This window comes from Cydia pomonella, chromosome 16 (genome assembly GCF_033807575.1).
Source record: "Cydia pomonella isolate Wapato2018A chromosome 16, ilCydPomo1, whole genome shotgun sequence".
Taxonomy (NCBI): Eukaryota; Metazoa; Arthropoda; class Insecta; order Lepidoptera; family Tortricidae; genus Cydia; species Cydia pomonella.
This window is the reverse complement of record NC_084718.1, coordinates 17,442,139-17,468,737: the sequence shown is the minus strand read 5'-3', so window position 1 is coordinate 17,468,737 and position 26,599 is coordinate 17,442,139. Positions and strand designations below refer to the sequence as shown.

The following is a 26,599-nucleotide window of genomic DNA, read 5'->3' as shown; positions in this document are numbered from 1 at the left end:
ACGGTATTATATATGTTAAGGTTTGTATACACAAAACTAAAAAAACGTTAAATTATGGAACAACAAGATGTACAAACCGTACCATTTACCAGGTACATCAATCGCCAAAGACAATTCAGTCGGGCTAAGATTATGGGAGGTAGAGGCAAGGAACAGAAATTCCTTAGGCAGAATGTTGCAAAAGTTTCCAGCTGTCAGCTATAAACAATAGTTCCAAATCTCTCCAGAGTAGCGCTAGAGTAGCTAAGAACCTAGGCGTTATTGACGGAGTGAAGTGCGCTGTCTATGATTAGATTTTTTCTCAGGTATTCTAGGTATTGTAGCGCCACCTATTTATTGTTTTATGTCGGACACTTTTTGGTATATGGAGATTTTCTTCCTTACCTCTACCTTCCATAGCTAAGATGTCGGCTCTTTATCATTTGTCACCATGTCTGTCACGTTCTAACAAGTATGTAAGCTCAAAAGTGACGGGCATAGTGACAAGTGATAAAAAAAGAACCATGCTGCCACCGCAGACATCGTAAGTATAGTTCGTGTCATCCACGATGACGCGCAGATTTGTCAAATCTAACCTTTAATAACATGGCATTACGAGTTAAGGCACGCGTCTTCGTGAATGACACGATCTATATGTGTGGTCCTCAACAATAAGGTACGGTAAGTTAAAGTAAAAAGATTGATTCAATCAAAAGTGTAGTCCAGACCGACTAGCATGACTTGCGTTCTCCCGTGCGACTCCATGAGACTTCAAGTTTTGAGCCGTGCGCGAGAACGCAAGTTATGCTAACCGGTCAGGTTCTTGAATGGGGCTGTTGTCCAGAAGAGGACGGAAGATATGATGATGAGGAAAAGAAGTATAACTGCAACTTTGCTGAGACAAGCCCCTTATTAATATAGTTTGAATAAATCAACATGGTATGTTAACTGCTATCGCAACTTCGAAATATGTTAGGCGGATTTTTCATTGTAAAACAAATCCATTTAAAACCAGATTTTAATAGTTTATCGTAAAAAAAAACGTAGGTACTTGGAAAGTAAAATGCTCTAGCGCAGAAACGTATCACTTTCTACACACTTCATAGACCAGCAATGACTGACTTTTAGAGCATGCGAAATCCAAAAAATATTTTAGGTACTTATTTTTGGCACTTTGTCCGTATAGATATTTTCAGACGTGAAATATCTATACGGACAAAGTGCCATAAATATGTATACACTAGTATATAGGCAATAAGCTCGTGTATACATATTTTTGGCACTTTGTCCGTATCGATAATTTGAGACGTGACTGTACCTAATCAAGATTGGTTACAATCGGTAACTAAGAAAGCAGGTATTAAAAGCGTCATTAGACCTCCCAAAACGCAGACCCTACCCTAGAATGCTGCAGCACATACTGCTGTGTCGATGAACCTCGGGCTATGAAGACATAGCTCGGAGTTATGGCTCGAGCTTACGGCTGTTTTATGATGGCGGCGAATCTTTGATGCTGGGATGTGAGCTTCGTGACAAAATCGTAGCGATTTTGAAAAAAATATGTAGGTAAGTTAGTGGCAAAGAGAATTTGAAATAGAGGAGGATTGTCAAAGAAAACTTTGTACCCACAGTAAATTTACTGCCATCTTTTGACATGATTAAAACTTTTAGAACCCGATTTGACTTTGATCCTTATTCTTTCACTGATATGTATTTTTTTTAATATCAAAAAGTGACGCCATCTAAACGTATGCTGGCATCGTTTCGAGCGATGGCGCCACAACCTTTAACCGATGCACGTTAAGATTGCGCCACTTTTTGATATTCAACAAATTTAACACATATTAGTGAAAGAACAAGGATCAAAGTCAAATGGCGTTCTAAAAGATGGCAGTAAATTTACTATGGCTATAAAATTTTCTTTGGCAATCCACCTCTAATTCAAATTCTCTTTGTTATTGGTTAGTTGAGCCTTCTTGTTACTGAAATTGATTTCCTTTGATTATGGCGTCTAAGTAAACTAAGCTTATATGCCGCGACCCAATAAATTACTTAGGTAGGTACCTCTGATTATTATACTTAATAAGCATATTTATTATTACTTAATAAGCATATTTATTATTACTTAATAAGCATATTTATTATTACTTAATAAGCATATTTATTATTACTTAATAAGCATATTTCAAAGCCTTCGAGTTAGATGTTTACTACTTACTTACTTGGCTGGTGCGATGACCCAAAATGAGTCTTGGCCTCCAACACAAGAGCACGCCTAGGTATATTTTTATTGAACATATATTCATACCAATTGCGAGTAATTTTACTGCTTGGGGCTATGTTTTCGGCTTCTACGGTTTCTCTTTCCTATAATACTAAAGCACATTTGACATATTATACCAAAGAGAAATCTAATGGAATATGAGCATAAGATTTTTTTTTTCCCACACTTACAACTGTTTTTACAGGTACTAAACCTAAGACAATAGTGTAATAATTTAGGACTATGACTATATCAATTAGAGCTTTTAAATACCTATTACTTTCATTTTGATGCCCGGCTATAGGTAATACATATTTGCCCTTTAGGAAATATATATCGACCCAAAAACACAAAAACAACAAAAAAATATACAAAATAAGTTATTATTTATAACGAAACTATATTACTAAAATAAATATTTACTTACTATCAAAATGAAATATGGTACGTAGTACCTATCTATAAAGAAGCCAAGTCCAGGGTTAGATATCTAACGGTAGAACAATTTTGTTGTAACGCAATGCAATTGGTTTCATTTTTCCTGTTGGTCATCCTAAATATCGTTGGGCGGATAGAATGGAGGCAGATCTCCGTGAGCTCGGCGTCGGCGAAAGCTCGGCTGGACCGAGCAAAGTGGCGTGCTCTTGTGTTGGAGGCCAAGACTCATTTTGGGTCATCGCACCAGCCAAGTAAGTAAGTAGTAAACATCTAACTCGAAGGCTTTGAAATATGCTTCGAACGACATCGGAGCGTGTTTTGTAGGCCCATCATAAGTGACAATTCACATAACCGTGCCAAAGCTGCAATAAAAACCGCAAACCACTCCGCTCATCACCACGCTCAACGCCCCGCGATGAGTTATCTCGATTGCTTGCGATTCGTAATAACAGGCTATAGTGGCCGTGCTTTGTATTGCAAGGGATTGCATACGGACAACCGTTGTAACTGATACTATAAACACACGCTTTTTGTGCCAGTTACTTACCGGTGGCAGGTTATTTTATTTTTCTTTGCAATGACTTATTTCATTTTGACGATGCGTGTTGCAGATGAGCAAGGCTCGGAAAAGCACACGTCATTTTGAAAACATGACCCTGTTCCGAACAACGGAGACTTCCTTATACCAATGTCAATTATTAAATATGCCGCAATCACGTTCCTAGACTGCGAGAACATTTTCAACTCATAAATGGGTCCTGAATTATGGTTATGTTTTCAAAATAACGGGCGTTTTTCCCAGCCTTGCAGATGACATATAGGTCGGGTACGAGCCCCGATGAATATGTTCTCGTCTAGTTACGAGTAGACCACTCTTTGAGGTTCTCCCATTTGTACAAATATAATGTTTTAGTAAAAAAAACACTAGGTACCTAATGTTTAATGCTAATACTAATGTAGTTTAATTTTATATGGAAATATTCCACAATAACTCAATCCAACATTAACAAAATACAAGAAATACCATTTATACTAAAAGAAAAAAATACGATTTTTTTTTGGTAGAAATATAACATAGCAACGGCTATTGCCAAGGAAAGCAACACGGCTCTACCAATGTACTTACCATTTTGCGTGGACCCTATGCATGGACCCTTTGAGGCCCTATGCATCAAACTTAGTAAGGCCACACTGGTGCGTTGCGTTGAATTTGCGTCGCGTCGTCGCAACACATTAATGTCATATCATAAAAAATATATGTAAAACGACGTAGCGTCAACAGAAATATAGTACAAAATTATTTTTTGTCGACAGTACTAGTAATTGTACCTGTAAAGTATTCGGTAGTAGGCGTCAGAGGGGGAGAGGAGGGGAAACGGGCCGGGAGGTAATGGCCGACTTGAAGCGAACAGATAGTTTATAATAAGTTCTATGAACATACAAAGTTAAAGACAACTGAGAACTGTTTCTGACGTGAGCCAAAATCGTAGAAAACAAATAAACAAACGGTAAGTTTAACAGATTTAAACCTTAATGTAATACTCGTACGGTTGAATTTTGAGTCATTTTCATTGACGGTTATAGGAATAATGGATTTTATGGGAAAGGTTTATTTTATAGCTTCGCAGACTTGCGATGAATTGTAGCTTTCCATCAGAGAAGGGTCCTTATGCGTTATGTGCAGTAAGGACCTTTTTATCAGAATTTCTGTTGGAATTTCAGATGGAAAGGACCTTATTGCACTTGAAGCATAAGGACCCTTCTGTGATAGAAATCCACAATTTTACATGTCTTACATTTAGAAGATGGGTTAAGAATTTGTATAGGTCTTGGTATTAAGTAGAATTTGCTTTTCTTTGAATCTAGTCATAAAATACACTCCGTAATTATTTCTTAATGCAGGTACTTTAACTACAATGCCTAAATTAGTTTTCCTTGAAAAGTTAACAATTTTAAAATTGTTTTAGAGTCAGACCAAGCTAAGTTGGCAGCGATTTTGATAGCCCAGCCTGTGCAAGTGTTAAGTAAACGTCATAATTTCATAGAAGTTTGACGTTTAAAAAGTTTGACTCTATGTAGCTATTGTAACATGTCTTGAGGATTTATTGTGAGTATGACGTCATTTCGTGACTCGAAACCGTAAATTTATACAGAGATGACGTCACAGTCACAGGCAGTATGTAAACAGACGACAAATTATTTTATTAATAAACAGGGTGCGTAGCCAACGTGTCAATCGTTAACGCTCCGTAGCGAACGAAACGCAACTGTCACTGTAGCACTAATATGGAGGAATGATAGAGAGGTGACTACACTACGGAGCGTTAACGATTGGCATACATGGCTACGCACCCTGGTCATATCTATTTCAAAACAGTGTAACTGTGTAATAATGAATTTAAATTAGAAACTTGATAGAAAAGTAAATAAAAAACAACGTGTAATAAATAGTTTTATTTCACTTGTATTGACAGTTACAGTAATACATAACAGTATAATTATTGACGATAATACGGTAAAATGTATAACGTATACATAGTGGTATTGGTTATTTTAGTCTGTCATTTTTGCCACGGCGAGCAAAATATCGTTCCGCGCGTTTTATTATAATATTTTTTTACATAGCTTTGGTACGGTGACAGTTATCCTACCGGCTACGACATGTTATATTTACATTGAGACACGTAAGTCAAACACAAGTTCGAGACAAAGACTGATTTATTGAAATATAGCAATACCCACATATACCGATTCTTAATACATCCACGGTCATCTATATAATCTATAACCTTAAGAGGAATTCCTAGTTGCGATTTTTTCCGTACAAACGCTCTCGACTGTTTCCTCCCTGGATTTTTAACCTAGAGCAATGATTTTTTCAAATAAGTTCAATATTATCAATATTTGTGTCGCTATGTTTTGCTTTTTTGGATTATTTTACTTTTAAGAAACTTACAGCCCCTTGAAAGTCGCAAAAACGGCTCAATTGAATTGGCTACAAAAAAAGGTGCAGTTTACAAATATCAAAAAAGTGGCTGTGACAGAATCGGACAGACAGACGGACATGACGAATCTATAAGGGTTCCGTTTTTTGACATTTGGCTACGGAACCCTAAAAAATCAAAACATAGCGGCATAGATTATTCTTCCTCTTGCAAAAGTTTCAAAATGATTGGTTGCATTGAGGAGGAAACAGTCGAGAGCCAAACCTCGGTTCTTGAGTTTTTTGCGTGGGAATCCGCAGCGCGACAGACACATAGCTTCAAATATTCGAGATTTGACAAGTTGCTCAGCTAGGAATTGCTCTTAAGACGCAAATATTGTATTGAGATGACAGCTGTCACCGTATCCAAAAAATACTATAGCTAGCTGATGTAACTGTACACAGCATCAGAAGTAAGTGTAAGGGTGTCCAATATTATCTGCACACGCCTTTATTCTCTTAACAACGAACTTGTAAAAGTCGCTTGCTTAGTTACTTCTATTGCTAACTATAGGCACAGTAAGCTGTAGAGTTAAGTGACCCCCCCCCCCCCCCCTCCTGCATAGAAATTTGTTTGCAGGGGGGGGGGTCACTTAGATCTGCAGCTTACTGTACATTAATATTATTAACTCTGTCGTTTCGCTCACCGCGGGAGATGGAGATGTCAGTGTGTGAACGCCTTAGATACACGATCATCTAGTTCCACTGTACAGTCGCCATCAGATAAATCGGAGCGGCCGAGATGCTCAAAAATATCTGAACAAGCACTTTCACGCCTTGCCAATAGAGGCGTGTGCAGATATTTGTGAGCGCCTTGGCCGCTCCGACATATGTGATGGCTGCTGTACATTATGTGCGTTATAAAACTAAGTACAGTTTTCGCTATTTAGGTACAGTCACGCCAAAAATATGTATACACGACCTTATTGCCCATATATTAAGGTAATGTATACATATTTTTGGCCCTCTGTCCGTATCGATATTTTTAGACGTGACTGTACAATAAATTAAATATTCCCACAGCACATGTCATTCTCGCAAAATATCACGTTCATCACTATGTACTTATTTAAGGCCTAAGATTAAGTTTTACTTACATAAACAGGGACACAGCTATACTACAGAATGAGAGATGAATATCATTATCCAAGCCAATAGAGAGCCAAGTTCAATAAGAAGTACGAGTATATGCGTTGTTATTGACTTCGCCGACAAAATAATTGGGATCATGAGTGCAAAGTTATATGTATGTATTTTACTTGGGATGTAATTCAAGTTGAAGATGTGACTTGGCTATATTTTACCAACAAAACAAATTTGTGAAAAACAACATAAGCCAATATAAAAAAAGCATGTAGGTAAAAACTTTTCAAAGAAAAAGGAACTGGTGACGTAGCAACCAGCGTCGCCAGTCCCTTGTTCTTTGAACTCGGCTGGACACACTACCGCGTGTCTATATCTCATTGTATGATTTGATATGACATTATATTTATTATATTTTTTAATCAAATTTCTATAAAGAAAAGTAGCTACTGTATGTAATTTTGAAAAGATGTGTCCCGCCGAGTTTCTTGCCGGTCTATATTGGGATGCCCTCCTCCAATTGAGGGGGGATTTAAATCTTCTCGGGTCAGAGGTGTAGGGTTAGAGCCGGTCTATCGTTATTTCACGATCATAAGCGCAAAGTAATATGCCTACTTGAATAATAAACTATGTTTATCCTTAACAATAGTTTTGTAAGTAAAACTTACAAGTTTATCTTAGGCCTAATTATCATGTTATACAGTGTGTCGTGGCTTGGGCATGGGGCTTTAAATGCAGGGTTTGATTTTATTCGCAAAACGCAGCTTTTATTAAGATACCAATCCCGAAATCGCAAAAAAATGTTGGCTCTCCCATAAAAAAATGTCGACATCTGGGGCCCATGTCTCGAAAGGTATTAGTCTAATATTATGAGTGTGTTGCCATGGTAACCCATACGACTTGACAGTTTGTGGAATTATATTATTAGTCTAATAATACCGTTTACGGAAGGTGGAGGTAAGGAAATAAATCTCCATGTACCAAAAAGTGTCATCAAAAAACCTTAAATAGGTGGCGCTACAATACTTAGAATACTTGAACAAAAAAATCAAATCATAGACAGCGCACTTCACTCCGTCAATAGCGCCTAGGGTCTTAGCTACTCTAGCGCTACTCTGGAGAGATTTGGAACTATTATTTATAGCTGACAGCTGGACACTTTTGCAACAGTTCTACCATAAGAGATGTCACTCCTCTTAATTCCACACTCCATAATACCGTTCGAGAAATGGGCCCCTGATCTGAGCCATTATTTTTTCGTCATTCCGGGGTTGGTCCCATAATAAAGTTTAGCGAGTAGAATCTAATCCTGCATTTAAAACCTTGTAGTGGAAGTGGACGGGATATTGTATAATGTTTTTTTTTTTTCTTTAATTTGTTCCACTCACGTAATTTAATATAAGGTAGGTCTCATTGGATTTGGGTTCTTTAGGATTTTTCTTGGTGAATGTTTGTCTAAAAACATTTTTGTTAAAGACAGACTTAGCTCAGCATTTAACATTATCCGCCGAGTACCAAACAGAGGCATGCGTCAAACACTTTTGTGTACGGATTGTACCGTCCCGTGAGGGTCTACCGCCCGAAATTTCGCCCGGGTCGAAATTTCATTATTTACTATCACTTTTGCATATTTGAGTGATTTTTGATTTTTGCGGTAGACCACCAGTGTTCGGCAGGGTGTTCTTTGCGGAAAATAGAAGTGGGGCCTTGTGGAACGTTTATAAAAGCCTATTTAGACCCCATTTTGTTTAAAACCTATCTCAACATACGGTGTATCAAAAACTTTAGTTTCAAAATGTATTTCTAAACGAAACATTTATCGAAGATGACATTGTCGAGTACCCTGTGAGGACAGAAGCCGGAGCCCCGCTACGAGGGCATCATGCCCTGGCTGCGCTTCCACTGCGCGCCCTGCCGCCGGGAGTGGTTGCCGCGGGAGCCCTTGTGCTTCTCCTTGCGGTCGCGGTTGGCGAGGACTTCTTTGTCTTGCCCTTGCCCGCGAGGCTTGCCCACCACGTCCCTGAAAAGGTTCATGTTGTACTTGGGTCGTCAGTCTAATTAAAAAAAACCGGCCAAGTGCGAGTTGGACTCGCACACGAAGGGTTCCGTACGATTATCTATGAAAACGAGCATAAAAATCACGTCTGTTGTATGGGAGCCCCCTTCAATATTTATGTTATTCTGTTTTTTAGTGTTCGTTGTTATAGCGGCAAAAAAATACATCATATGTGAAAAATTCAACTATCTACCTATCATGAGACACAGCGTGGTGACAGCGGAGTCTTAGTAATAGGGTCCCGTTTAACCCTTTGGGTCCGGAACCCTAAGAAATAGTAACCGGCTATTATGTTATGTACACACCAAGCTCAACGAACGCCAACGAATGTTTTTCAGTGTTGGCTGTCAAAAGTTCGTTGGTTCTCGTTCAGGTGCGTACACACCAGGCCAACGAAATAAATGGGTTTCGCTGGCATTCGTTGGCTGTGTAAAAAATATAAGATTCAAACTAAAAAACATAAACAATGGAGAAAAACAAAAAGTGGGATAACGACGTTTCAAAGATTCAAAGAATTTATTTGCGCAGAATACACGTATATACATGCAGATTATATTGGTACAAAAAAAAACAAAGTTCCAATGTATTCAGTCTGCGTGCAGACATGCAAAGATTATAGATTATAGAGGAGCACATTCTAACATCAAATCATAAATCAATACAAACATGAATAAAGAATAATATAATAATTAGTAAAAAATATGAAAATGTCAATGAAAAATAATTGCAAAGTCAGTTTTCAAATAATCCTTAATACTATAAAAGCATCTGTCCAAAAGCCAGCTAGTCAACTTGCGCTTGAATATGTTGCCTCTGAGTATCTTTAAGTCATCAAGTAGTCTATTATAAATTAATATACACATGTTATATACATTTTTTTCATAAATCATTTTACGTCCACGTGGTTTAAAAAGTAGATTTACAAATTTCTGCCTTTTCTGCCTATGCATAACATCACTACGTTTAGAAAAAAGTGCACGGTGGTTATTAACAAATAAAGATATTTCTCTTATGTATAAGCAGGGTAAGGGAAGAATATGCAGCTTTTCAAATAAGGGAACACAAGGATCATCAGGACTAGCATGACAAATAGCCCTTACACATTTTTTCTGTATTTTAAAAACTCTCTCTACATTGACAGACCTACCCCACAGAATTAGCCCGTAGTGAAGAACAGAGGACACGTATCCATGATAAGCCGTCGTTTTACTAACCCTTTGAACGCCAAGAACCCCAAGAGGCGTGGTTACTAGTCGTTCCACAGCGCCAAGGACAACTATAGGTGTCATGGCGGACGCTGTCAAAGTAACCTTCACACTATGGAAGGTAGAGTTAAGGAACGCAATCTCCATAGGCAGAACTTATGCAAAAGTGTCCAGTGGTCAGCTATAAATGTTCCAAATCTCTCCAGAGTAGCGCTAGAGTAGCTAAGAACCTAGGCGTTACTGACGGAGTGAAGTGCGCTGTCTATGATTTGATTTTTTTTTCAAGTAATCTACCTAGATTACTTCTAGCGCCACCTATTTAAGGTTTTTTGATGACATTTTTTGATATATGGAGATTCCATTCCTTATCTCCACCTTCCGTACTTCACACTTTCGGTTAAGGTTTACTTTAGCTCTAATGCGCACGGAAGCTTGACGTTTGAGTGATGTTTGTGTTTATGACATATAACGTTTAACCCTTTATCAGGCTGACAGTTCAAAAATGAAAATCGAAAGTCAATCTTACTCATCGAAAATAGAACACAAGTTTGAAGTACCGTATGTGGGAAATATATCTCCCTTAGCCTGGTAAAGGGTTAAAAGGTTAGGTTGTGGTGAGCGTTCCGACTAAACGCCTTCACCAAGGAGGTCACACCGTAATCTTTATTTTTCGGTTATGCAGTCCCTGGTTCCGCCGACTCCCTCACACTGTAGGGCTGTACTTACAGCGTATTCGCTAGATCTGAATGCAAGTCCAGCTAGGGATCATAATAGAACGGCACCTGCTTTTATTAGTAAAAGATTCATCTTTTGCAAACAGAACATAAGAACCACAACAGACGGTTACTAACTTGTTGGCCGGCGGGGGAGGCCGATGGCCGCCGCGGCCTCGCCTGGCCTGGTAGTTGGCCTCCCGCCTCGCTCGGATCTCCTCAGGGTTCTGACAGAAGTCCATTCGGTTCCGCGCGTTGTAGGTAGATGGCGCTGGCGTCGGTTCTGGCTCGTCTTCGGATGAACTCTGTAGATTAGAGATTTATTTATATTATTAATATATGAAACAAAATAGACTAGGTTGTAGACCGCGGGCCAGGAGCATATATAGTCAGTCATCGCCTCCCAACTGATACATTTTCAGATGATACTTTGGTGGAAAAGCCGTCAGCTATTCACATGAACATGTAATAAATACGCGCCTTACTACTTTATGTCCCCAAAGTATGCGTAATGTGTAAATTACATAATCCGTTTATTTGAAACGCCTGATGGAATGCTACATGCAAAGTTTCATGACTTTGTTTTACTATCATAAAAAAGTAAAGCGCTTATTTTTTACATGTTCATGCGACCAGCTGACGTTCTTACCACCGCGATACGACAAAGTATCAAACGGGAGGCGATGACTAATTTTTTTTTTTCGCGTTTCGATGGCTGTGATTCCTCAACCCACCAACGGAGTGGCAGCTAACGTCCACGAGGGCTCATCATACATAGCCACCACTATTGGCGAGGAGGCGATTGGTCATGGAAATCTGTTCCTGGCTCGCGGTCTATTAAACACCCTCATAAGACACGTACCCTTCTCTACCATGGCATTGTATTGGTCCAAAATAAATTTAATGCTATTTGAATCGTATCGGTCCGAAATTAGACTCTATTTTGATGAAATAATGTTACCTCCATTTCCATGTATCTGCAATGCTCTTGGTGTAACAAACGGACTTTCGACGGTAGGGTCTGTCGGGGCTGGAGTGACTCCGTCAGAATCGTATGTATTCGTTCTAATATGGACTCTATGCCGTTGTAATAAGGTTACCTCTAGTTCGTGTCGTGTCTGCAATGCTCTCGGTGTAACAAACGGACGTCGCTCGTCGGTGGGGTCCGCTGGGGCGGGAGTGACTCCGTCAGAATCGTATGTATCGTCGTATTCGTCGCTGTACATCGCTTGCTCGTCGCACACCAAACTGTAACACGTAAAGGATGTTTAAAAAAAGCCAAAACAGCAGATAGGGTTAAAATCCTAAGAAAAATATATAATTCATCTGGGTTGACGCTAAGCAGCTAACGATAGAGACACGGACAAGTTGTACAGTCACGTCTAAAAATATCGATACGGGCAAAGTGCCCAAAAATATGTAAACACGACCTTATTTCCCAAATATTAGGGTCCTGTATACATATTTTTGGTCGGCATCAAAAAAATCCATAAAATAAGGCATACTAAGATAAGAAACTTAACAAAGGCAAAAGACGCGCTTAGACACGCCAAACAACTCAAGTGGAAGTGGGCGGGACATGTATCACGAATAACGGACCAGCGTTGGACCACAAATGTTACGTCATGGAAAGGGCCACTAGGAAAACGGGGTATAGGAAAACCTGTTACTAGATGGGAAGACGAAATAAAAAATATCGCTGGTCAAAACTGGATGCGAATAGCTCAAGATAGAGATGAGTGGAAAACTCTGGAGGAGGCCTTCACCTGTGAAGACGGGGTTCTTGCTACATATTAAAATTCATTTTAAAATAATTTTAGAACTGCCATTTGTAATTAAGTTTGCTTATAGTTTTTTGATGTTGGTTCTAAAATTATTTTAACTCTTAACTCTAAAGAACATTGTTAAAATGTTAAAATTTCGCAAGAAATAAAAGGCTATTTTTTTTTATTTGTTTATAGATATTTTTGGCAGTTTGTCCGTATCGATATTTTTAGACGTGACTGTACGCACGTCGTTATCGCCAAGATTTTGGTCAACACTTTGTAAATCGAAGGCCAAAAACTGTTCAAAGATCTTTTTATATCGATTTTAACTTGATAAAATTTCATTTTTGGTACAAGCTTTTATCGCTGACTGTACTTTTCTTTACACAGGCAACCAATACTCATCGAGCAAATTCTAAAAACCCCAAACACAATTAGGTTGCGTTGTTTTATCACAGAGTTCCTATGGCTACCTCCTGTCTCCATCATCAGATCAGCTCGATGGTACCATAATATTGCATTGTCACCCGACTTACATATGTATGCAAATTTTCAGCTCAATCGGAAACCGGGAAGTGGATCAAATTTAACTTGCAAGATTTGATTACAAACAGACAACGGTCATCAGGTGAAAGTAAATAAAAGCTTAATAAGACAGTGCAGTAGGCGTAGCAGGAAAGCGCCGCGACCGTATATCGCGCGCCATATAGATTACTCGTCCCTTACTTGTCGGGTAGACTGTCACGGCGCTCTTGAGCCAAGCCCACAAGAATGTCAATTGGAGTAAAGTGTCAGTGTCAAGTAAGTCAGAAAGTCGCAGACCCTCCAACGCGCAAGGTCCTATAGGCATGTGAGATAAACTTAACTGTTTAGTAGGGCCAAGATGGTCGGCTCTTTATCATTTGTCACCATGCCTGTCACGTTCTAACAAGTATGTAAGCGCGAAAGTGACGGGCATCGTGACAAATGATAAAAATCGGCCAAGTGCGAGTCGGACTCGCACAGGAAGGGTTCCGTACCATTATCTATAAAAACGGTCACCCATCCAAGTACTGATTCCGCCCGACGTTGCTTAACTTCGGTGATTGGATGAGAACCTCGAGATTGGAATGAAATATTTATTTTATTCTGTTTTTAGTAATTGTTGTTATAGCGGCAACAGAAATACATAATCTGTAGAAATTTCAACTGGCTAACTATCACAGTTCATGAGATACAGCCTGGTGACAGACGGACGGACGGACGGACGGACAGACGGACGGACAGCGGAGTCTCAGTAATAGGGTCCCGTTTGACCCTTTGGGTACGGACCCTAAAAATGGAACCATGCTGCATCTAAATACTCACTTATATTTGCTGTAAATATCCACCCGCTGCCTAACATCGCTCTTATCGTCCAGCAACTCCTTAATATTCCTATGTTTATCCTTCCTCTTCCCCACGTGTATTTTGGTCAGGTCCACGTCGTCTCTCGTCATGATGTCGAACTGGTCTCCATCGAACACGTTCAGTCGCTGCACACCGGTCTCTAGGAACTTCTCGTCGACCGGGTCTTTTGGTATGATTGGAAGGGATTGGTCTAGGCCTGGACAAAAATTTACATTTGTAATAAAATTACTTACCACCGAAGATATTGAATAACGTTTTTGACAATAGAATCATATTACCGAATAGAATTATATACCGGTCTGGCCTAGTGGGCAGTGACCCTGCCTACGAAGCCGATGGTCCCGGGTTCAAATCCTGGTAAGGGCATTTATTCGTGTGATGATATTTGTTCCTGAGTCATGGGTGTTTTTAGTGTATTTAAGTATTTATAAATATTTATATATTATATATATCGTTGTCTAAGTACCCTCAACACAAGCCTTATTGAGCTTACTGTGGGACTTAGTCAATTTGTGTAATAATGTCCTATAATATTTATTTTATTTATTTATTTGATACAAAGTTTTATCGCAAATTGGCACTTTTCTTTAACCTTTTCGACGCGTGAAAAACAAATGCCTCGCCACGTCACGGAAGTGACAAAACTGAAATTGAACTTTATGCATATGCACATAGGTCTATGTTGCTCTGTGGTCTGCGACGGATTAATCCGTCCTTGGCGTTGGACCTGCGGTTCGGATATATCCATCGTTCGTTGGCGTTGAAAACTTACTTACTTGAATTGTCAATTTTATTAGACACAAATTAATGATTTTATCATTTAATTCCTATGGCTCTCTTCTTCTCTATTTTTTTTATCTATTCCTTGATACTTTTGTCTGGTTATTATTTCTCTATGGCTGGCACATGTATTTATTTATGTATGTGTATGTATGTATATGTATTTCTATTTTATTCATTTTTATTTGCACCAGATGTCACAAGTGTCGCGACTGACGAAAAATGTATTGCCAAAACAATTTACAACTACTATTACAAGCAGAAGGAGTTGAAAATAGATTACCGGTTAATCCGGTTATGATATTAGCTGAAAATTGTTGAGCATTAGACTCTTCGTTCGTCGCGACATCTATTGTCTACTAGCAGTACTGATAAATTCCGCTTCTTGACGTTAGGTGTCGACTACGAAATAACTCGAGTTTCGGTACGAAAACTGATGTATGCAGTTACCACCCTTTCTTTACTTATTTTTCTCTATGTTACATACTTAGAAGCAAGGAAATAAAATCTTAATAAACTTACCTCTTAACGAAGCGTCCAAAGTATCCTCCAATATACTATTTATTACCCTCTCCGAATTGAAACCATAATGCTCCAAACATTTCAATATAAACCCATCGCCCAGATGCGGTAGAATATCTCTCACTTCACTGATCAGAGACTCCTGCCTGATGTCGACGGGGATCTCGTTGTCTGCGGGCGGCGGGGGGGCCGCGTCCGGGGAGGGGGCGGAGTGGCCGTTGGTGAGGGGCGAGGGGGCGGAGTAGCCGTTGGTGAGGGGTGAGGGGATCGGTTCGTCGAGGTTGGAGTAGATTGCTTGGAGTATGAAGTCCGTTTTCACTGGGTCGCTGGGTATGTATAGGAAATGTTGTGACACAATAGTACATTGTGCAACGGGGGGTTAGTGTTTAAGTTAAACAATTCTTAAAAACATTAAATTATAAACGTCGGTATTTTAAAAGTAAAAGCCGTATAGGGACCGTGCGCGTTGGAGGGTCTGCCATCTTGTGGCCTGAATCGGAACTATAAGCATGTACATTTACACGTCAAGTGTTTTCTTGTGCATAGTAGGTTCTGCCATCTTGTGGGCTACATCGGAACCATAAACATCACATTCACGCCTCGCGCCAAAAATCTGACGGCTCTTGTGCTGCCTCTTATATTTCATGCACGCTCCCTATTGTCATGTCATTAATAGTACATTACGATACAAGTGCGAAAAATAGGAAATTCGAAACGAGTGGCGATAAATTAAAACACGACCGAAGGGAGTGTTTTAAATCGACACGAGTTGCGAATTACCTATTCGCACATGTATCGTACAACGTTTTACAGTACATATGGCCCTTTAAATGTTCGACACAGTAACATAATATGCTACTTCTCGCACTAGTGCTATAAAGTAGCCCCATATGTACTGTAAAGGTTAGTTATGACAAATCTGCGCGTCACCGTGGATGATACGAACTATACCAAAGATCTCGATTGGTCGATTTTGTCTTAGGCATATACAGCGTATGTTGGCTCTTTGCCACCATGCAAATGCAAATATATTAGCAGCTCGAACAAGCCTACTTTGGCCACTCCGGGGAGTGACGAAAGTGCGACTTTCCTCACTCCAGGGAGTGAGACAAGCTTTAGTCATAATGATGATGCCTTTCATTCATGAATGTAAATAAATGTGGTTAACTTTACTTGATGTTGAATTTTTTTAACCGTTAATATGTTCAGTGAGAACTGAGGTGAATAGTTGTATGTGTCACACGAGAGCAAAGTTATTTTACATCTCGTGTTTTTGAGTCCTGAGTAAGCGAAAGATTCTAACTTAGAATCTTTCGCTTACTCAGGACTCAAAATCAACACTCGCAAGAAAAACCAACTTTCCTCTCTTGTTGCACAAATAACTACGAGTATTGTTTGGTTTTACTTGGCTATACACTTATTAGCCAAGTAACCTGCATTGCCAGACCGCTTTTTTTTCGACTTTTCATTGTCATTTTTCAGAGGTATTTCCTCCTCTTCGGCTGTGGACTACCAGCCGAAATTTTCTCAAAAATCTACAACTGTCCAAGCAAGCGTTCATAACTAATTAAGTAATTATCTACTGTAACGGCGGGCCGTATGCTTGTTTACCGCCGTCGTTCTTTAAAACAATTTAACACAAAGCTTGTTCTTAAAAAACAGTTGGCCTATAAATCTCGAAAAAGCATAAACATTTATAAAAACAATTATATGCAATTATACATAAAAGGATCATCCTCGTAATATCGGTTAAAAAGGATACATGTCAGGATAAGCCACCTTCAGCATCTCCAGATCCTCATGGACAGGGTAGCAAGCATGGTAGTCGCTGATGAGGAGCCGCTCTGAAAGACCATCCATCATCACAGCCAAGTAATCTTCTACGTGGGCGCTCACGCTGCCTCTGAAATAAGAAGATATGTTATTCTGTGTAGCAAAAATCAAAGAGTAAAGTAGGAATAGTAGGATAATGACCCCAGCCTCGTACAAATTTTAGTTAAGTTACTAAACCAATCGGCGATTCAGCAACTAAACTAAAATTTGGCACGGTTTCGTAAATCAAAAATCCTACAACGCAATTAAAACTTCTATTCTAGGGACAATGACGCCGGCCCAGGAAGAATTTTGTTTAGTTAACAAATCCAACACAAGATGGCGCTGTACTGTATAGCAAAAATCCTGCATCACGCTATTAAGAATTTTCTCGAGATAATGACGGCGGAATCGTTTTTCTATAATGGAAGATAGGCAGGCGTTTGACCACGATTACACCTGATGGTAAGAGATGATGTGATCTACGGTGGAGCAACTGGAGCACGCTCCTACCTATCCTATGAGATATGGGGGCACGGCCGTGCCCCCGACGTGACAAAGGGCACGTTTCATCGTAATTCCGAGCCCTTGTAGTTTCGGTTTAGATTAAGTTTAAGGGTACTATGTAGCCAGTAGACTTATCTTAAACACCAAGTTTTAATAGGCTACCAATTATACTTTAGATTTTATAGATACCTTAATTATCACTGTCTGAGCCATATGAAATCTGCGTTATAGAAAAGACAGACTACTTCGACTCTTAGAAGACTGAAATTTGGTATGTATGTCGTCAGAAATCTGTAACTTTCACCCTGCAACTCCTTAAAACGGGGGTACCTAAACATACCTGAAAACATTGGTTCCCGGAGTCCTAGAATCGTGCAATTTTGTGTGATTGGAATGGTACTAGGGGATCTCATAACTTTTTAATGTAAAAGCTCTATGCGTCTGTCAGTCTTGGCAGCACTAAATGATTTTTTTTGGTGGGATACCTATTTACTCTAGCCTTGAAGAGATTGAGATTGTACTCATGCGGAAACACAGGCTCGGACAGGGTATATATTGTGTTAGACGCAGCACACGCTAGCCAAGTTACTGGCCGCCATTAACGCGGCCCCGAAGCCTGGCCTCGATTAAACTGTATCACCTGGCTTTTAGGGGTCCTGGGGTTTGGTAACAATCGGTAACGAGAGCTGACCAGCAGCACACGAAAAAGACGAAGATTGACCTCCCCACATCATTGGGGAGCGACCCGCCACAGCTGAAAGGCTGAAGCGGCCTCTCATACCTCCCTTTCCAGGGAGGTATCGAATAACATCCATCATCATTATATTTAAGCTTAGTTACTAAATTTCACGCTGTATGCCTCTGTTTTGTGTTAAAGATGCTGAATCGCGTTATCAAAATTTTCTTTTCAATATAAGTGTGTTTTTCTACTCGTCGAATGTAATTGTTGAATTAAGATTTCGTATACCAAACTGTAATTGGCTCTATGGCTGTAATTAGATGTATGGGCTCCCAACTCAATTATAATATTCATTTCGAAACGTTCACACATCACAGCTCGCCGTGGTCAAGAGAACGAAACAAAACGATAGCTCAAATTAATTATTTATTTTATGTTGTATAGTAGAAACAATTGCTTCATAAGTCTTAAACGCACATGTGACACCCTTAATATAGCGACCTCCATAGACTACGAAAACCGCTTACCATTGCTCGTTAGTCTCCATAGGCTACGGTGGCCAAAATCGAGAAAAAACTGTCTAAAAATTGAATTTAGCATGGAGCAAGTACCAGGGCCTCATGAGTAACGAGAAGGTGTCGTTGCCCACCCCGCCGGGCCCCGGCGGCCGGGGCGCGCACGAGTATGAAGGTATCGCGGCTGCTCGCGTATCTTAAATAGCCGTATACTTTTGGTTTGTTTACCTGTATGATTTTATTAGTTTAAAGTATTATTTTTATTGACTTGTTAAAAAAAGTATTGTATACAATAGTGACATAATCAAGCTTTTCAATCTCGTACCTAACTTTGGCGCGGTACACACGGCACACGACTGAAAAGCTCTCTATTATATCACGATTGTATAAAATACTATTTGATATTTACTCACTCTCCATTCAATATTGCGTTCTTATACACCGCCAGCATTTCTCTGAATATGTCAATGAGCTCTGCGCGCGCCGTGTCGATGTGCCCCTCAACTTGTGTGTACGCGACGCTGGTTTCATCGCCCACTTCTTTGAGTTTCTCGTATAAGTTCGGTATGCCGTATTCGTAGAGTTGCACTATACTGAAAAAGATACGATTTCGATGTAGATATATTTATATACCGTTTTTTTATTGAATTCTGGTAACTTCGGGGTATGGATAAGTACGTTTAAGGTAACTAAATGGCATAGCTATTTTTTTTAATCACCGCTTCACTATTTTGAAGTAGAATAGGGTATATTACGTAAAACTCTGCGTAGGGGGCGCCACTAGCACAAACAGTAAACAAACCGCCTTGATGCATAAATCTCATATTTATTCGTAAATATAATCTGTGGAAACTTATCAAAAAATTGTTTAAGGCATCTTCTTCTTGTTTCCCTCCTGTTACCCCCTGCTGGGGTGTAGTGCTCGAACCATTTTCTTCCACTGACTCCGGTCCTGGGCAGCTTGGGTAACCCCCTCCCACTCCAAGGCATAGGGTTTAAGGCATAGTATATATAAATTACTCTATGGTTTACGGATTGTGCTAGTTCTGCACTCTGGCGGCAGAACATTGTAATAATACTCCATATTAGTTCGTTTTGAAATAGGATTTCCTTATTCTCTCCATTGACTTATAATAAAAGAAAAAATCTATATCTATGCTTTAAATTGGTATATTTTTATTCAACTCACCTATTTACAAAATTAGTCTTCCTAAATATCTGAACACCCTTAGGGTACGCTTCTAAAAATATCCTCAGCGTCATCGCCATGTCCAACAAGTGAATGACTAAATCCTAAAACATACACAATTAGTACACTATGGAAAAAACATACACAAATAGTACACTATGGAAAAAACATACACAATTAGTACACTATGGAAAAACATATTTATTAATTTTTAAATTTTAATTAGAACCATTGCTTTATAAATCTGAAATAGATGTCATAAAGAAAAGACGGTTGCCATGCGCAACTCTAGTCCGGCCTCAGGTACAGGGCTTGGTCAATTTTCATTAATACTTCTATAATATATATTTGTTTGCAATAGGGAATATTACGCGAAACTCTGCGTACAATCCATCACAATCTGAGAGTCTACCGCGAAATAAATTAAATTTCGTTGTCTAACCTCTCTATCACTCTTGCATATTCGAGCGATGAAGAGTCAGATAACTTAATTTCGATTTTCGCGTTTCCCGGTAGGTCCTTTGTAAACAAACCGCCTTAATGTATCAATGTCATATTTTATTATCTGCGAAAATTTGTCAAAAAACGATTTATGGCACAGAATATACACAGAATGTTTAAGTTACTCTATGTTTAGGAAGTTGCTAGTGCTGCACTCTGGCGGCAAAACATTGCAGTAATACTCTCTATTAATACTGTATGAATCAAAACGCAAGTTATTACGTAGTGTAAATTGTTTTGGCAATAAATTTTTCATCATTCGCGACACGTGTAACATCTGGTGTCAAGTAGCGGTTTTTTAAATTTTTTTATACTACGTCAGTGGCAAACAAGCATACGGCCTGCCTGATGGTAAGCAGTCTCCGTAGCCTATGTACACCTGCAACTCCAGAGCAGTTACATGCGCGTTGCCGACCCTAACCCCACCCCCCTCGTTGAGCTCTGGCAACCTTACTCACCGGCAGGAACACAACACTATGAGTAGGGTCTAGTGTTATTTGGCTGCGGTTTTCTGTAAGGTGGAGGTACTTCCCCAGTTGGGCTCTGCTCTAGATCAGGAATGACATCTGCTGAGGCAAGAGCGGTATTGATAAATCCACTATTTGACGTTAGAAGTCGACTAATTGTAAGAAATAACTCGCGTTTTTGATAAGAAAACTGATGTATGGAGTTACTACTTTCTTTAGTATGAACTAGTCTTGAGTACGCGGTGCAACTTCTTCCTCGCGTTGTCTCGGAATTTTGCCACGGCTCATGGGAGCCTGGGGTTCGCTTGGCAACTAATCCCGAGAATTGGCGTAGGCGCTTATTTTTACGAAAGCGACTGCCATCTGACCTTGACCCAGAGGGTAAACTAGACCTTATTGCGATAAGTCCGGTTTCCTCACGATGTTTTCCTTCACCGAAAAACAACTGGATAATATCAAATGATATTTCGTACATAATTTCTTAAAAACCCATAGGGTTAAACTAGAGGCCTTATTGGGTTTAGCCCGGTTACCTCACGATGTTTTCCTTCACCGAAAAGCGACAAATGTTCGTACATAAGTTCCGAAAAACTCATTGGTACGAGCCGGGATTAGAATCCGCGACCGGTGCAATCTCACCTTCAATATACTAAACGTGAGCGGCCCCTGCTCCTTGGTGTTGGGCGGCCGCTTGATCTCGCCGAAGCCTTCGAAGGTCTTGGGCAGGTTCGGAGGTTCTACCGCGTCGTAGTCTTTATTCACTTGCAGGATTATGTATTTAAAGGCCTGTTGGAGAAATTTTCGTGAAATTAGATCGTGAAAGCCGTATTAAAAGTCTATAATACAGAACGATCTTGAAAGCAGCAGCTTTCAAGGGGGGCAGGGTGTTAACGCATCAGCGGCCAAACCAGTTCCGGAGGGGTGAGGACTGCGGAGTATGACGTCACGAGCGCGGCGACCACTCACCGCGCAAACCACACACGGCTCTCAACTACCGCCTCATACATACCTATCATAAATACCTAAATCATGTAAAACTCAAATTAAAATAAGTAAACGTGAAGCAGGAGTTTTCTTGAAGAGTCAACCCCTCAGCTGAGCTGTTCATCAATAACAGCTCCCACACTTAGCACACTATTACTAGAAGGCGAAACTGTTCAATTCGGGTATTCTCGGCTCCGGTGAGCATCCGGCTATTGACTGTTTTGTGAAGTTAGTTACTAAGATGAGAGAGTTTGATGCTGACCTCATTGACGAAAGCCACGGCGGCCGCCGCGTCGGCCTCGTACCGCGGCTGCAGCGTGAACACGCTCTCCAGCACTCTAGACACGTGCCTGTAAAAATAATGAGGAACCCATAATTATAAATGATTTCAATTTTCAACAGTCAGGAACTCGGAACCCAACCCCTGTAGTTTGTAGTTAATTTTTTTTTGGATTTGACATATAGCCGTTCAAACAAATTTGCCAGTAGAAAAAGGCGCGAATTTAAAAATTTCTACGAAACGACAACCCTTCGCGCCAAATTTTTTTTGAATTTGCCGCTTTTTTCTACTGGCGGAATTGGTTTGACAGACTATATCTAATAATATGTGTTTTTTTTACGATTGAAACACCATCTGCGTTAAACTTTATTCGTTTATCCTCATTAGGCGGGTCCAGTGGCGAGGTAAGACCAAAATTTGGTGTGGGCAAGTTACATTTAGCGAGGCCCTCTAGTGGCGCAAGAAATAACGAATATTTTTTTAAGTCGCGTCCAAGTTTACGCATTTGAGGATCGAGGCCGTAGGTCACTCACATCGCCCACGCCTAAACTTTGCCTAAAATTTACACGTCAATTCAATGATGATGCTTTACCATACTGTACAATGTCAACCATATTATTACATTACAATGGTCAATTTATATTGATTACAATTTTAATTGTTAGAATAGTTACCTAGTGTTGTCCACGCCGTACACCAGGCACGTGTCCCATAGTATAGGTATCGTGAACACGAAATTGTCGTATATGAGGTCGGCCATGTATTCTTTGCTTATCCACTGGGACTGAAAAACAACACAAGTTATAAATGCACGATTTATACGTATCCACTTTTTTTAAATTAATATCAGTAAAAAAGAGACTTCTGCTAGCAGGGCCGGATTTAGGGGAGGGCAACCGGGGCTACTGCCCCGGGCCTCCACAAAAGACGGGCCCCCCACAATAGAGATTCGGTAAATTTACCATTTTATTTGGAAAAAATTTGGAGCCAGGGGGCCTCCACTCCTTTATTGCCCGAGGCCTCCAGACCTCTAAATCCGGCATTGTCTGCTAGTATTAAAGCCTAAAAGCTGATTATTATATAAATAAATATTACAGGGACATTCTTACACAAATTGACTAAGTCCCACGGTAAGCCAAGAAGGCTTGTGTTGTGCGTACTCAGACAACGATAAATATAATATACAAATATTAAATACATAGAAAACATGCATGACTCAGGAACACATATCTGTGCTCATCACATAAATAAATAAACACTCTCAACCCTAAGTCACAGAATAAGTAATAGTACTAACGTACAGAAAAGAAACTTCCTACAAAACTGAAGTTTGACAGCGATTCAGGGACGAATCATGCTGTCCCTTTGTTACGTATGGTACTATCCCTTTCGGCTATTAAGGGTTGTAAAAAATCAAGTTATTCTCTTATCTGACCTAGTACACGCAAAGATTTGTCAAGTTGTGCTGAGCCTAATAATTGCTCGGAACAATGCTGAAACGAACGGAGCCGAGAATCCCCAAAAGGCAGTTTCGCCCCCCTGCCTAAATTATAAGATATCCACATGAACGAAAGTGCAGGCAGAGGAAAGTTATAATCAAATTATTGATACAATACCTTACTCTCTTTATTAGTAATAAGCCTGCTAAACACAACCAAGATCAGCCTCCTTATTTCGCTGTACAGTTTCTGTACGTCTCTGCTTTCGTGTGGCGGCATATACGGCGGGCTCGCCTCTTGCAGGAAGGACACCAACGAGTCCATGCACTGGGGGTGGTATAGCACTGTGCTCCAAAATCTGCACCGTCATAGAGAAATAAGTAAGCACAGAGTTTATTTGTTTCGTAGTCAACATCTAGCGACGAGTAGCGGATTTATCAATACTGCTAATGGTCACTCTAGTCACGTGTCTAGTCGCGGCTGACGAAAAGTGAATTGCTCAAATATTTATAACTAATATTACAAGCAGGATTCGAATATAGAGTTCGGGTTAATTCGGTTATAATATTAGATTAAAATAGTTGAGCATTATACATTAGTTCATCGCGACATCTATTGTCAAGTAGCAGTACTGATAAATCCGCTACTCACTAGATTTATATGTATAGGGACCGTGCGCGTTGGAGGGTCTGCCATCTTGTGGCCTAAATCGGAACCACAAACATGCACATGTACACGTCACGTGTTTTCTTGTGCATAGTAGGTTCTGCCATCTTGTGGGCTACATCGGAACAAAAAACATCACATTTACGCCTCGCGCCAAAAATCTGACGGCTGCTGTGCTGCCTCCTACAGTTCATGCACGCTCCCTATATTATATCATTCATATCTAATATGTCTATTATCAATAAGTTAAGTACTTAATCTAGACACGCGGCAGCTTGTCAAGCCAAGGTCAAAAGAATAAACTGGCGACGCAGCAGCCGAATGTTATATATGATTATTTTACATTTTAACTATTGTATGAGGACATTTTGTGTCGCTGGGGTCATTATAGCAAGAAAAATCTTAATAGCGCGATTCAGGATTTTTAACTACACGGACCAGTACCATCTAGTGTGGGATTTGTAAACTAAACAAAATCTAGGTCATTATCGCAAGAATTTTTTTAACAGCGCGATTCAGGATGTTAGCTACCCGGAATAACGCCATCTAGCGTGGTAATTGCAAACTAAACCAAAACTATGAGGGTGGGCTAATTACTTGAGGAAAAATCTTAAAAGCATGAGACTTAAGATTTAACAGTATGACTATCAGAACAAGTACCACTGGCTAATAGATGTGACAATTATTCTGAACAATGAGACAGTATTATAGAAAAATATATAAATATAGAACTAAATTACCTGTGATGTTCTAAACTAAGAAGCCACTTCAGATCTTCCAAGTACCCCTCCATCCGAGCCTTCCACGCATCTACAGCACCAAGAACCAGCCCACTGCCCGATGGAGGGCTCTCGTACACTATCATCTCTCTTGATTCCACCCAATATGGGTCCTGGAAAAAACAAGGTGTAAGTCTTCATTACTTAGAGGGCCTAATTACAGGCATGCAAGTTACAGAAAGTTTAAAAAAACTTGGAAAAATTCTCAGAAATTTTAACAATATTTCATAAGACATTGAAGAAACTTTAATTCTCTTCCTTCTTCCTAGCGTTGTCCCGGCATATTGCCACGGCTCATGGGAGCCTGGGGCCTGCTTGACAACAAATCCCAAGATTTGGCATAGGCACTAGTTTTTCTGTTCTGTTACCACCAAATTCTGTTACCACCTACGGGAGAGCGGTGTCTCTTGACACAAGTGTCATGTACGCTTAAAAAGAGGCACCAGCCCAGTCAAAATCACGTTTGTTTGTGCTAACTCAATAAACATTTTATTTATTTATTTTACGAAAGTGACTACCATTTGACCTTCCAACCCAGAGGGTAAAACTAGGCCTTGTTGGGATTAGGGTTTCCTCATGATGGTAAACTTTCATTATGGAAACAAAAAATTTATATCTCCATTTCTAAAATATCTCAATATAGAAATTTCGTGTCGAACGGCACATCAGTAGGCCTAGTATGCTAATATTCTATTGCTCTTGCATATTCAAGTGCAAATTAAAATTTATAGCTAGAGAATAATTTTCATTTTTTTAAAGATACATAAAATATAATAAAAATTCATTCATCCAACTCTCATAATTTCTCGCTAAGCCCATGAGATCTACAATAATTAATACATACATGAATTTATTATGTATGTAGCTCTAGATCTTCATTGGTAAAAGTGTGGTAGCAATAAGGTACAGTATAACAGGTTGTAGTTCGACTGTAGATACAAATCATACAATAAACTGTAAGGAGACTAAAGAGAACATGCGGATGTTACATTTAAATGTTTGATTTCAATTATAGTAATGATTCTATAATATTTAGTAAGTCTACAGGCACCTACTAAACTCATTCTGTTATATTAACGCCCCGCACAGCAACAGCGAGTTCGGCACAGTTTATAAATGCCAATTGAGCGCGTTCATATTGCACAATCTTGTACAAAAAATCAAAACAATGTCTCACCAATGCTTTGATTTGTCGCATAACGCCCGAATCCGACACCGACAGCAATAGCCTCTCGGCTGGCAAGTTCTGCGGGTTCTGAAAACGATAAAGGATTACAGTATACCAATTTAATTAACTTCGATTAAAAGTTCAGTTAGTAATAAATTCTTACCGAAAATTCAGCATTTTTGTTACTCATCATACGTATACGTATTTAAATGATTCTATGAACTAGCTACTAAATTACGATATAAAATTGTATTTTAAAACTTAATAGACCTAAATAAATTATTTAACAGATTTCGTTTTTCTCGTGCAAAACCACGATTGCAAATATTGCAATACCAATTCGTGTCAATTTTGACACTTTTGACAGTCTTGATGTTTCGCTTGTGTTTCCTTCATGTTGCCGACAGGTAATTTCAGAACGTAATTGTCTCTGGTC

General features: G+C 39.6%; 1 protein-coding gene across 1 annotated transcript; it reads right to left on the bottom strand.

The window, feature by feature from the left end:
• Positions 1-5,119: 5,119 nt before the first annotated feature.
• On the bottom strand, positions 5,120-26,529 carry LOC133526470 (activating signal cointegrator 1 complex subunit 2). The gene is made up of 15 exons (XM_061863123.1): positions 26,327-26,529; positions 26,173-26,250; positions 24,957-25,108; positions 23,728-23,908; positions 22,786-22,895; positions 22,094-22,181; positions 21,487-21,633; positions 19,880-19,983; positions 19,104-19,283; positions 16,940-17,080; positions 15,178-15,503; positions 13,834-14,071; positions 11,821-11,968; positions 10,859-11,025; positions 5,120-8,766 (listed from the first exon to the last, which is right to left on the bottom strand). Exons 1-15 carry the CDS (start codon positions 26,354-26,356, stop codon positions 8,616-8,618), a joined length of 2,241 nt encoding a protein of 746 aa, XP_061719107.1. The 5' UTR covers positions 26,357-26,529; the 3' UTR covers positions 5,120-8,615.
• Positions 26,530-26,599: the final 70 nt, after the last annotated feature.